At 24.4% G+C, this 14,302-nt stretch overlaps 2 protein-coding genes across 4 annotated transcripts; both read right to left on the bottom strand.

The window, feature by feature from the left end:
- Window positions 1-117: 117 nt before the first annotated feature.
- LOC105143561 (uncharacterized) lies at window positions 118-5,739 on the bottom strand (the record flags this gene model as incomplete). Its single annotated transcript, XM_011051956.2, has 8 exons — window positions 118-214; window positions 660-925; window positions 1,102-2,405; window positions 3,086-3,175; window positions 3,273-3,341; window positions 3,726-3,987; window positions 4,516-4,671; window positions 5,324-5,739. Coding segments are annotated over 6 exons (1,116 nt in total), but the record flags the coding sequence as incomplete, so codon positions are not given.
- A 1,322-nt stretch (window positions 5,740-7,061) lies between these two features.
- LOC105143560 (uncharacterized) lies at window positions 7,062-12,749 on the bottom strand. Of its 3 annotated transcripts, none has more exons than XM_087416791.1 (8): window positions 11,249-12,749; window positions 10,858-11,168; window positions 10,334-10,599; window positions 9,955-10,131; window positions 8,467-8,710; window positions 8,116-8,184; window positions 7,510-7,599; window positions 7,062-7,323 (listed from the first exon to the last, which is right to left on the bottom strand). In XM_087416791.1, the coding sequence occupies exons 2-8, from the start codon at window positions 11,137-11,139 to the stop codon at window positions 7,261-7,263; spliced, it is 1,191 nt and encodes a 396-aa protein (XP_087272917.1). In that variant the 5' UTR covers window positions 11,140-11,168; window positions 11,249-12,749; the 3' UTR covers window positions 7,062-7,260. The 3 variants fall into 3 exon arrangements, with proteins under 3 accessions (XP_087272917.1, XP_087272918.1, XP_087272916.1); XM_087416792.1 differs by having other exon boundaries at window positions 10,858-11,026; window positions 11,249-12,746; XM_087416790.1 differs by having other exon boundaries at window positions 10,858-12,747.
- Between the last annotated feature and the right edge of the window lie 1,553 nt (window positions 12,750-14,302).

Raw genomic sequence — 14,302 nt, 5'->3', positions numbered from 1 at the left:
TAATGTTAGATTATTAAATGGGTGATCTATCCAACATGTTTGTATTCCAATTTACATTGAAATCCATATCGCGTGTTTGTAATTGTCAGTATACGTGACATATTGACACGGGATCATTACAGCTTTTTTCTGTGTACATTTTAATTCGTGTCCATCTTTCACCAACAAACATTTCATGTATTCGCTTATCTTGTCAAACTTAGTACCGATGTACCTGTGTATATAAAAAACAATTCCAATTATAAATTATAAAAAATAAATCGAAACAACAATAATAAATAAATTTGTATATGATTACTACAAGGTCTAAAATTCCTATAACCCTGCTTCATTTATATCTACAGGAATATTCTAGAACATGTTTTTTATAATCCTATGAATTAAATATAGATTTTAATAAAATTTCTTTTCTCTCTCTCTCTCTCTCTCTCTTTCTTTCTTTCTTTTTCTTCGTTATTTTTACTAAAAAATATTAAAAACTGTATAAAAAAATAATTGTAAAGTTTTTTGTAAAAAATACACACACACATATATATATATATATATATATATATATATATATATATATTGAATGCATTATTTGATAATTATATAATTATTTTGATAATTATATAAAAATTACAGAGTATACTTAAACATATTCTAAATAATATACCAACCATAGAATAGTTATAAATAATAAATCCACAAACATATTGACATGATAGAAATAATTTGTGATATACGGTATAAGTAAACACCGACGATCTTCTTTTATATAGAACCACCATGTCATATCGCACATATTTCCTATACAAGTACATATTAACCATCCAATTAATATCCCTTTTGCACGTATGTACAATTTGTGATACAGTTTTGGTATTCCTAATTCTTTCAACGTATTATCCACGGCAGCAAGTCTTTTTACGATTATCTGAAATCTCTGAATATAACGTTACGCAACAATTCTATGTATATATTTTCCTATATACATATAAAACTGCGTAAAAAAAAAAATGAATTATAATATACCATTTAAAATACTATATTTTAGTCATTTATATTTTAGTGTATTAACGTAAATTAATATGAACACATATTGAATACTCATCTATATACCTTGTTGAGATACATATTTATGATAACAGATGTAATGCTGGTAAGAATGCCAAATTGCGTATCGATTATAGCATAGGTTGATTGAAACCATATCTCTACCTTAAGTACGGTCACAATATAGTAAAAAAGGTAACCATAAGTAATCCATAATGTCAGATTATAGAAAACACTTAAATAAGGTTTCTTTGAAGAGTAAATTCCTAAACCGAGTAGAGAAGAAGTCAAGATTAGTGGATGTATAGCCTGTTCTATAGTAGTCACCATAGTTATTACTACCGTTGTTCCGATCGTAAACTAACGTCGTATATTAATTCGAAGCTCATATAAGCTTCTTTTATAATTTACTTATCAAGATGCTAGAATAACATAATAGTGGATTAATGTATTAGCATTATGAATTATATGATTCCTTTATAAACGTGGGCACATAATGACATAATCGATCAACGTCGTTAGACGTATACACATTTATACACACCAATAACTAGCAGAAGACTTTCAAACATCTGCTTACAAATAACTTAGTAATCAATTAAAATGTTTATTTTTATATTAAAATTATACGATAAGTGCGAATTAGGTAGACATTTTGATATTTTTTTTAATTAATAATCGATTTATGAGCTTACATATGTATGTTTATAATGAGAGGATAACCACTCTTGAATTCTAATGTATAACCCATCAGAAGTCCAACGAATTCCTTGAAGTCTAGTGAAGTCCAGCAAAGTCTGTCGAAGTTCGATGAAGTCCATGACAATCTGTGAAGTCCGGTGAAGTCATGAAGTCAGAAGTTTAGGTGTATATCTATTTTCTGAGTGGTTATCCGCTCGATTTATAATCAATATAAAACACAAATTAATTTTTTAAATAAATATCAGTTTATAATCTTTTTATGATTAATTAAATAAGAACTTATCTATATATTATAAATATTTAAAGAGCTTTTATTTAAACTGTACGCACGTACAACTATTTGATAATATATAGTTATAAAATAAATTAAAATAAATAACAATATTCAGATGGTAATATATAATAAATACATAAACTAAATAAATAAATATTTAATTAGCAATTATACGTACAATTATACATATAATTTCTACATTAATTATATTCCTAAATTGTAAGCTAAAAAAAAATAATACGGAAGATATATATTATAATTGTATTTTTTTCTACATAACAATATCTCTTTCGAAACATGTTTCATTAATTCCTTCAGTTTTTGATATTTGAGTCATGGGAGAAGTATCCATTTGCAATACAAAAATAATAATGGTAAGTACCCATATAAAGAACTGGAAGAAAAAAGACCAATTATATAATAAATATCATTACTTTAATTAATTTATTTATTTTAACTATAGGTTATTATTATATGGAAAGAACAGTTTTGCTAAGTATCTGAAAAATTAACCAGATACTAATCTAAAAATAATTTTGTTGATTGTCAGAATAATTATGTAGAATGCTCAAGCTGATTGCTAGAATAATATAATTTTTTGCAATATTGCTCAAGTCCCCCACATAATTATTTTGATGATCAACAAAATTATTTATCTAGATCCAGGATCGAAATTTCAAGGAATAAATGTCATCGTTATACAAACTAAGGTTTAATTATATTATTATTTTTCAATGTTTTTTAATCAGCGATAACTCTCTCAAAGACATTTTATTTATTATTTATTGATTAAATCATTGAAACTGTTAATATTTGAATTTAAAACTATTAGGTGTTGGAATTAATTCGTAGCGTTTTTTAATGAAAGAATGTTATTTATTTCACATGAGCATTAAAAAATACATTAATGAAAGTACTTCCCATCACTTGTAAAACGCTACGAATTAATTCCAACACCTAATATTTTTTCTTAATTATTTTGTATCGACTTCGATTTTTAGATATTTCAGCAAAATCATTCTCTTTCCATAATTAAACTTATATTAATGTGAATAATATTAAAAACTATATAACCTTATTAATGAATTTATGACCAAAATGAAATATGCCCTTTACGCCGAATTCCAATGGCCGAAATGATATTTGCAAAAGAAACTGATAAATCTGTAATATAATATAATTCTTGCCTAAAGTTACATACTTATATAAAGCTATTTAAAAATCATTTACAATTAGAAAAGTATTAAAAAATTTATTTCACCTCTCTACGTGATTCTGTAAAACGTATGAGATTTGTTAATTTATGTGTCAAAACTTTAGTTTTTTGCACCTGAAATTATATAAAGTTAATTATATTATTTATAATTTTGACATTTATAATAATTGTATGACTTTCAATAATAATATAGAGTATAAACATCTATAAGATTAAACTATTGTAATTTTTATAAAGGAGTGAGATTACTTAATCTTTTATTCTAATATCTAAGAAAACGTTCACCTTTATAACATTTATTCTTTTTGTACATCAATTATTATTTATATTTCCTAAAAAAGTTTTGATGTCATTTTGAAGGAAGAGAAAGAGAGAGAGGGGAGAGAGAGAGAGAGAGAGAGAGAGAGAGAGAGAGAGAGAGAGGAGAGAAATTATATTATAACTTTTATTTGTAAGGATATTTTTCTTTTATAATGTAGTATGCAAAAATTAGCTTACCTTGGCACTAACATTTTCGCAAATATAATTCAGTGATATGAATTTTGTTAAAAATACCATGCACCATATGTCGTTGGCAAGAATAAGTTTTAGTTTAGCTGAATTGTTTTCATATATATATGTTAAGCACAGTATCATATGGTATTGGGCAAAAAATGTTGTGACTAAAATAAAAAAACAAGATATCATCTGCAATGTTAATTGTGTCCCGAATAAATCGTTTATGTCACGAGCTATTTGACAGAGTTCCAAATGAAGATGCCTAAAACGACATTATATTAATAAATAAATATATCTATTAGAAATTTATATTTATCAGATTTGTTATTACTTTATATTTTTTATGTGCGAAGAATTTATCAAAATTCTGATTTGGAATAAATTAGTGATTATTGTGTTTTGATTTTTAATTCTAAAATATACGAAAAAATTAAGAAAAGATAAATAATAATTTAAATAAGTAGATACTAATTTATATTAGTGTAATTAATCATAAAGTTTTTATTTGCTCAGATTAAACAACTTTGCACAAATAATAGTAAATTTTATTTTAATTGTTACTGCAAAAATATATAGAATGTAATGTATTGTCTAGTTAATGTTTATTTGTACATTACGTAAATTATAATTAGAAATTTAATAGATTATTATAAATAAATATAAAATTATCACTTATTAAACAGATAAATAATAATACACTTATACGTTCAGTCAATATAATAATTTTCTCTTTTTACGAATTATCGCTTTCTTAATTATTATTGTGTCACTTTAGTATCTATCAATTTACATTACGGTCCATATTACACGCTTGCGATTCTCTGAATTACAGACATAATGACGAATAACGAGAGATTTTTTCCACTTGCATCTCAATCCACACTCTTCTGTCTCTGATAGTTGTTCAATACAGTCATTTATTTTATCCAATCTGGTACCGATACATCTGTGATTTTTTGTTTAGAAAATATTTAAAAAGATGTCTTTAATATCTTTCCGTACGCAGTAGTTAAAAATAAGCAGTAGTTAATTAAAAGATTTATCAAATTCTTTTCTTTTACTTAAATTAGAATTTTATAAATTTATATAATAAATAATAATCATAAATTTACGAATTTTTATATTGATTGGAAAATTTTATTTTAATGAAGTAGCAAATAATTGAACCCATGTATGACATCAACATAAAATAATTTAATAAATTTCAGGAGACACAATAGTATCTCTAAAATGAGCGCAGCAATACTATTCAAGATACATATATACACATTTAAAAAATTTTAAGTTAAATATTCAATATAATTTTTTTAGATTTTAATTGGTCAGATTTGGTCACATACGAATAATAATTTATTCAGAAGCTATGCATTTTGCGATTTATTTCCATGCTCAGGGCGAAGAATAGCATGATATCTGATGAAACTGATGAATGAACTGCAATGTTCACGAAATGTATTTTAATAATGGATCTATATACGGAAAGTTAACCAGTAAAACGCATAGCTTCTGTAAAGTGCCTATGGAAGCCTCAAAAGTATTAACGTTTATTTTTAAGCAACTTTAATTATAATAGTTTTTATCAAATATAGTTTACAAACCTTACAATAAATACAAATATTATATTTCCAATAGTGCTAACATAAATAGGATATCCTATAATGAAACCAATAAACATGGCTTTTATATTGTTGTGCTTTTCTATATTCCAAATAGAATCGGTAATAAATAATATAAGAATCACTATAAAATATACAATTAACGTCGATTTTATCAAGTTTTGAATTGTGTGATATTCCTTAGGTGTTCCGAGTTTTTCTAATGTATCATCCACGAGACTAAGTTTCTTTATACATATGTGGATTTTCTGAAGACAAGAAAATATATAAATTGTATCATTTTTAGAAAAGTATGCAAGAAACGTATATGTACATAATAATAAAGGAACATATATGTGTAATACATAACAGTAACGGTAATAAAACAATAACTTTGATAAGAATCTTAATAAAATTTTTATTTATCTAACGCAAAATAAATTGAATACAAAATTGCTTAATTTTGTAAAAGTTTTTAAAAAATTAATATTTTTAAATAAAAATTTTTTGAAGAAACACAAAGATTTATTCTATGTAAAAATAAATTTACTTAGCTTAATTTTTAATTAAATTTGATTATAATAAAAGTAATTCCAAAATAGCAATTTAATATTATTGTGTATTATCTGTTTCACTTTAGATTAGATGTTAGAACAATGATGTAATATTTATAAAGAAAAGATATACCTGGTGTTTGAGAACGGTGATGGTTACAGATATTAATGTCACAAAAATATTTGTTTGTATCGAATAATAAGACAAATGATTATTAAAAATATGTCTTGGCGTAAAAGCATCTATCATAGCATTAAACGCATATTTATAGAGGCTCCACACAATTATTACATAAAAAACACTTAAGCGAAATCTCCAATAATTGAGAGGATATCTGAGATTTCCGAAACCAAGGAGAAAAGCAATCAAGGATAGAGGTCTAAAAGCTTTTTGTATAGTATCAACCATGATCGTAACTGTTGCAATTTCAAGAACTAACTATTGCATGGATGCCAAGTTGAGAATCATATAATATATAAAAGGATATTCATCACGATTATTTGATTAGATCAACTCATTACAATGTCGTTAAATCATTAAACGATATCATATGTACATAAATATATATGTATATATAATGTATGTATGTATAATACATAATTAGGATGAGAATCAATATTTCTACAAAGAATGTGTCATTTTTAAACTATATATTTAAACTACATATTATTCACAACAAATATATGTATACATTTATATACATTTATATACATGCACATAATATATATATTAGGTGTTGGAATTAATTCGTAGCGTTTTTAATGAAAGAATGTTATTTATTTCACATGAGCATTAAAAAATACATTAATGAAAGTACTTCCCATCACTTGTAAAACGCTACGAATTAATTCCAACACCTAATATATATATATATATTTCTATATATACATATATGTACTTAATAAACAAATTTTCTCTCCGATGATCTTTAAATTATTGTATATTAATAAAAATTAAATTTCTTATTGTATTAATAATTTATATATTTGAAAAAGAAAGTTATTATTTGCTCATTTATTGTTATACAATTTACCTTTTTTAAATTATTGTAATTTGATTTATTCAAAGTTTTCCTATGGTAAAGAGAAAGCAAAATTATAGATGAAATAAAATTAATAAAATTTTAATCAATTTTAATCGAGTTTATATAATAATTAAATATTTTTAATAAATTTAATGTATACACTTTAATATGTTTGGAAAATTTTTATTCTACCTGAATATTAATACACGTGACTTTATAAAGAATAGTATTTTTTTTTAAAGCACTTATAAACTATTTCGTAAATTTTTATTCCTTGGAATAGTAGTATTTTAATGGAAGATTTATCTAATGTGTTCAAATTTTTTATTTTACATTTACTCTTTTCACTTTGTTGCACAGATTATGTTACGATTGTATTCATTTGTATTAGAATAACAACATACGTCGTAACCGTGGTACAAAACTGAAAAAAATGTCTATGGTTTTTTCTTTTTCTTCATTTTCAAATATGTCATATGATTAAATTAAATAACGTAGTATCATATTTTAATTTTTTATATAAAATTATATTAAAAACATTATTATTAGGAATAAATAACATTATAGCTTATTTAATTGATTAAGTTAAACAAATATATAAATAGCATACCTTGCCAGTAAGTGAATTATCAATTGAAAAGAAACCACAAGCAGAAAAGTTTAATGAATTAAGCACTATTTGTTGTGTAAATTGATGAATCTGCAAACACATTTTTGCATTCTTATTATTATATGCCTAATTATTGTAACTATATATTACCTAAGTTATATATGTAAACAATACATTGATTTTATACAAATTTGCAATTTATATGTGAAATAAAATAGTCTCTGTATATAAATATTAATAATAATGTTTTATGTTATGAAGGAAAATTTAATTTGATTCATATAAAGATAAAATTACACGATGCTTAATTTCTTGAATGATAAGCATGCACACATGCTGCTATGCTTTGATGCATACAGTCTGACGTTTGACAAATAACTGCGAAATTAGTAATTATTTCTTTTGATTGGTGCATGCAAGGAAATAAGCTGAAGTAATCCATAATAAATATAAGTTATGTATATGCAGCATATAGCGTTCAATTATATAACATAAACGAATTCTAGCATGCATCAGAGCAGACATGACTGTATACATGCTATCATTCAAGAAATCGAGCATTTTGTGATTCCATCATAATTATTAATAATACATAAACAGACTTACCTCTTCTCTCATATCATTATCGATAATAGATCCTTCAAAAGATTGTAGAATTTCACTTGTTTTATATGCCTGAAATAAATATTTATATATACAATGCGAATTTAATATAAAGCTAGAAATAAATTAAATAGTATGTGTGCTATGCGTGTTATATATTTACAGAGAATTAAAATATTATTTTTATATTTATATGGGTATTTAAAAGATACTCTGAGTATACAATTTATATATAACAAATAAATTCTGTAATATTCTCTTAAACTTGATATGTGTTTAACTATGAATAACTACATTCTAAATATTATTTGTAATTATGCATCTTATTTTTATCGCAAAAAATATTTTTTTTACCTCGGTTGACGCACTCGTGCAAAGCCAATTTATTAATATAATTTTAAGTAAATAAATGCTTCCCCATATTGTCATGGCAATAACTTTTTCATTATTGACCGTTATATGACCAGAAAAAACACAATATAAATAATAAGCATTCGATGTTACTACTGTAAAATGGACTGTCAATTCGAACAGAAATTGCACACAATAATCAGAATTAATTTGTCTTCCTATTCTTGTAATTTCCAAATGTAAATGTCTTTAACAGAAAAATATTAATTAATTAGTGATTATTTAAATATAATATTAAAATTTTTTTAAATATTTGTGCATGCGTCGCGCATGCATACGTACGTGCGTACGTGTATGCGTATGTAAAGGGAGAATGTATAAACAATATAATACAGGACCGTAATAACACAAACTATAGAAATCAAAGCCTTAAACGATCTAACTGGATCTTAATGCTTGTATGATTCTTATGTGAATTTATATATTACGTATGTGTGATATTACTGCGATAGTTTAATGGAGTTAGTGTTTCAAAAAAATCATTTCGGCGCGCGTTTCTAGAGAAATTACGTAGTATATAAATTCACACAAGAATCATACAAGCATTAAGATCCAGCTAAATCATTTAATTTGATTTCTATAATTTATGTTATAAAGTAACTCTTAAACTGTTTGTAAAAATTATTGTGTTTTCACGCTAAAACATTGTAAGTGCAAAAATCATGAAAATGTGTTTTAGTTCATAAATAGATTATAACTTTAAACTGCTCTGTCCTATCACGTATTGTTTGGCGTGGAATGTGCTGCTATAAGTGAGAAAAATGGATAGTAAAAATCGAAACATATTGTAAATCCATAATGTGATTAGCATTTTTACTTGGACTTATAACAATTTAACTTGTATTTTTATTTTAAAATATTATTTTTACTTTGATTTACATTGAAATTTTAACAACTTTAATATAATTTTTTAAAATTAAAATTATTAATTAAAATTTTTTGTAGAAAATACTTTTTTTTATTATTATATATATATATTAGGTGTTGGAATTAATTCGTAGCGTTTTACAAGTGATGGGAAGTACTTTCATTAATGTATTTTTTAATGCTCATGTGAAATAAATAACATTCTTTCATTAAAAAAACGCTACGAATTAATTCCAACACCTAATATATATATATATTATAATAATAATATAATAATAATATAATATGATAATTCTTTTAAAATTTTGAGATAATGGTTTTCAAGAAAATAAGTTTTTCTTTTTCCCGAAAAATTAAAAAATGATACAACGTTTTGCTTTGGCACATTTTATATGTATGCATTATATTAATTTAATAAATGTTATCAATAAATATTATACGATAAAATGCAATTATGTTTTGAAGTATTATATATTTAATCATTATTAACAAGATTTGATGTTTATAATATACTAATGGAAATTTCATAATATATAGGAGCAAGAATAATTATTGATATCTTACCTTAAAGTCTGCATGAGATGCATTATATTTTCTTTATGATTTTTATAATTTTCCATGACAAATGCAATAGACGTATTTTCATGCTGATTATGAATCTTGAAAATATTTGATTCATTTGCACAGAATACTACATTATTGATTAGAGTATTTGTCTTCTGAAATTTGGTTTGGACGCATCTATCGTATTGTAATTTTGATCAGTGCGCAAGTACGTAAATAGAAGCGTGTTACACTTGTCCAAACAATTTAAAAAGAAATATCTCGTAATAACTACAATCGACTAAATGTCTTAGAAATTAAAGAAATTTTAATAGTTTTAATACTTCACACAAACTTCTCATAATATATTTGAGTATTCTTTGAGAAACATATTACTTGCCTGATAAATGAGGCGAACGTGAGGTCTACTACAGAATTTATCATAATCGGAAAAATAAAACATATACAGCTATAAAAGGCAAACCAGTATCCAACATTGATATACGTCCACATTATATGCAAGATGCATATTATTATCATGCCTGTTAGCCAGAGAGCCATAAGAGACAGAATATTGCGAAAATGTTTTTGATACTCTCTTTTTATACCCAATGCTTCTAAAGTATTGTCCACTATATTATTCCTCTTAATCATGATATTTATATTCTTTAAAAATTAAAATTTGTTAATAAAATAGTCAATTTGTTCAACAACTTATTGTTACTACGTAAACATAAGACGTTATGATATCAAAGAAAAATATGTATATGCGCGTAAACATTTCTATAATTCATAAAAATAATATAAAAGAGGAAGACTTTTTTATTATATATTCTTATATTAATTGAATATCGATATTTCTATAATTTGTTAGTGCAATTTGTTCATACCTCTCATTGCCGCTTTTACATAAAACTTACGTACCTCTGATTTCCACCAAAACAGAATTATAGCCAAAATGGCAACTAAGATGTTGATTCCCAAGACAAAATGAAATATAATAAACTCATAAGCAAATGCTTGCTGGAAGATATCAATTCCTTTGTAAAGTATAATAAAGTAACCAATCATTATCGAGATGACGTAGAAAATACTAAAAAAATATCGTGGGCGATTTATCGGTATTTCGAATATACCCATGCAAAATATACGGTTGAGCCATATAATAGGCATAACTGCTTGTTTCAAATTTCTCACACTCGACATTATTTTAAACCATTCACTATCAATCTAGACTATCAATTTGTACAATTATTAACAAATATATATTTATATTAAATGATGCTAATAATTAACACTTTATGAATAAGCTTACTCCTTTTTTTAACTTTGATATATAATTTTACTGCGGTATCTTCGTTGAAACGATAAGTCATATAAACGATGAATATCGAATAACTGAAATGTACACTGAAAGTTCTTTAATTGCGAGTGTGACCGAATTGTCGTAAAGTACGGAAAAAACGTGTTGTATCTGTTAAATGGCTGTAAGAACTAAATTTAACAGAGTACTAATGCAGATTAACCCTAATGAATTCTCTCATCAGCGAACAACTAACAGCTGATAAATGATCTCGCATGTTAATGTGATATCATCACCAGCCTTTGTAAGTCATGCAATTTCACTTATTACACGCATGTTTTACGTCAGTAATATATATTGTATAATACTTTCGATTACTTGTAGCATAGCTTGCCTGACGTTTTCTCTTTACTAAGAAGCACGTTTAACATAGCGACAAGAAATAATTGCAATCTGTAGGCTCATCTCTGTCTCGGTAATTTATTGTAACATATTTCTAATAAAATGATTGTACATCTTTTGACCTAGTTTTTAATTACGTGAAGTATAAATATAGATATTTAATATTACTTGTTGAATTATACTCGTGGAACTTCTATTGATTGTACATGCATACAGTATGAGTATAAATTGAAAAATATGATAATACAAAAAGTAACACTGTAATTGGTCTACGTGCAAATAGATTAATTATCAAACTACTTGCAAAACTACTTTCTATACGTAGAATACAATCAATCTTTCAAAACTGAATAACTATTCAGGAATAATTATTCACAAGAGCAATAACTGTTTAATTAATTGAACTGATCGATAATCAATTACATTGTTTTCTAACAGTCTATTGTAGTAAATTATACTGTGTTACAAGATTTCAATTTTCGAACATCTGAATGTTGATTCTTATTATGTACTTTCTTTGTTGACATGTACTTTCAGTTGCTAACAAAGAATATAAAGTTAAATATTTAGTAAGAATAAATATTAAAAAGTTCCATTAACATAATTCCATTAATAGATTTTAAGAAATCAAGAAATTTACAATATTTTTAAATACTTTACAAATTTAAACAATTTATAAATCTTTTTTTTACTTTATGAAATAAAATGCATAAGAATCATCATTTAGATATTAAAAAATAAAAAAAACAGAAATCTTATGAATCAATGTAAATTTTTGACATTAAATATTGCAAATGCAAATAAATTTTATTATTTTAATATGACATCTAAAATTGTACATGAACAATAAAAGGGACTTTATATCGTCACATTTATTTTCGTATATTATAAAGAAATATTTAATTTTCTTACATTTACATTAAATATATTACAAATTTGCATTGTTACATAAAAAATTAATGGTGGAATTTTCAAAAATTTAAAGGAAAGAAATAAAGAAATGTTTTGAGAAAAAAAAGAAATTGGTTCAATACATACATCACACTTAGACTATAGCTTTTCCTTTCTTACCAGATATAAAAAATATATTACTTAGAAAAAAAATTATATTTTGTTAATTTATTATTATACTATTCTACTTACCTTTTTGAATCATCGCAGTTTGATTTATTAGAATTTTCAGCATTGCAAAAGAAAGCAAAATTATAAGAAAACTAAAATTAATAAAATTTTACTAATCAATTTACGATGTTAAATATTTTAAATTAATTTATTGTATACATTTGAATATGTTTGAGAAAAATTTAATTCTATATTAAATACACGACATTTATAAAGAATAATATTTTATGTAAGCCCTTATTAAATTGCTTCATAAACTTCTGTTTTTTGAAATACTATTAATAAAAGATTGTTCATCTAACTGATCTAATATATTTGAAGTCTCATCTTATTTTACTTTCTCTACATGTTATTTTATCGTACGGATTGCAGGTACGAAGTTTATTTGTATTAAAATAACCACATACGTTGTGACCGTGGCAAAGAACTGAAAAAATATATGCAGTTTCTTATCTTTTTCTTTAATCTCATAATTACATAATATAGCTTTTCACTTTACTTTTGTTATATATAATTATTATATACTAAAACATTATTACTCAAAATAAATAAATAATAGAATCTTATTAAATTGATTAAGTTAAATAAATAGTAAATGACATACCTTGCCGGTAAGAGAATTATTAATTGAAAAGAAACCAAAAGCGGTAAAGTTTAATGATCTAAGCATTATTTGTTGTGTAAATTGATGAATCTGTAAACACATTTTTGCATTCTTATTATATACTTAAATATTATATATTTATATGCGTCATATAGAGGAAAAGTTCGTGTACTGAATTTTTTATAGGTTTCTATGCGTGTAGTAGAAGTAAAGTCTAACGAATACGTTTAGTACAATTTTGGTCAATGATTGCAGCTTTTTGTATCAATAATTATAGGAATAGGTTTTTTTGCACCATCGGAATGGGGCGTGATATTTTGACAATAAGAAAAATCAAATTTCTTGTAAAACTTGGAAAGAATTGGCTAGAAATGTATAATCAGACTATTTGTATCATTTCATAAATTTCTGGTTCATTTTTCCCGAGTTTCACAAAAAAACTTCTCAGGACATTTATCATGAAATAAATCAAAATGAATTCCAATTAAAATTATTTCGTTTTACTTACAAAACACTTAAAAATCTAGAAAATAATTGAATAATTTCAATTAAAATCCATTCCAAACAATTCCATTTAATACATATTCTGTTTTTATTAAAAATCACATTTCATTCGACGGTGCTAAAAAAACTATTTTCAATAATTATTGATACAAAAAATTGCATGTGCAATCGTCAATGATAAAATTATACTGAACGTATTTGTTAGACTTCCTAGAATACGTTATGCCATCGTCATAGAAACCTGCAGTGTTATGTTAGCAGAAAAAATTCAGTGCATGAAGTTTTTGTCCACACCACGTAATTATCCAAATTATGTTATGTAGTACATTGAACTTATACAAATCTGTGATTTTGTATATAAATATTAATAATGTTTTACGTTATAAAAAAAGCTCTAATTTAATTTATATAATTATCAATAATACATGAACAGA

Source organism: Acromyrmex echinatior, chromosome 2, assembly GCF_024713525.1.
Source record: "Acromyrmex echinatior isolate Ae372 chromosome 2, ASM2471352v2, whole genome shotgun sequence".
In the NCBI taxonomy this organism is placed as follows: domain Eukaryota; kingdom Metazoa; phylum Arthropoda; class Insecta; order Hymenoptera; family Formicidae; genus Acromyrmex; species Acromyrmex echinatior.
Note: the sequence above shows the minus strand (reverse complement) of the source record. Positions and strands in the feature narration are given on the sequence as shown.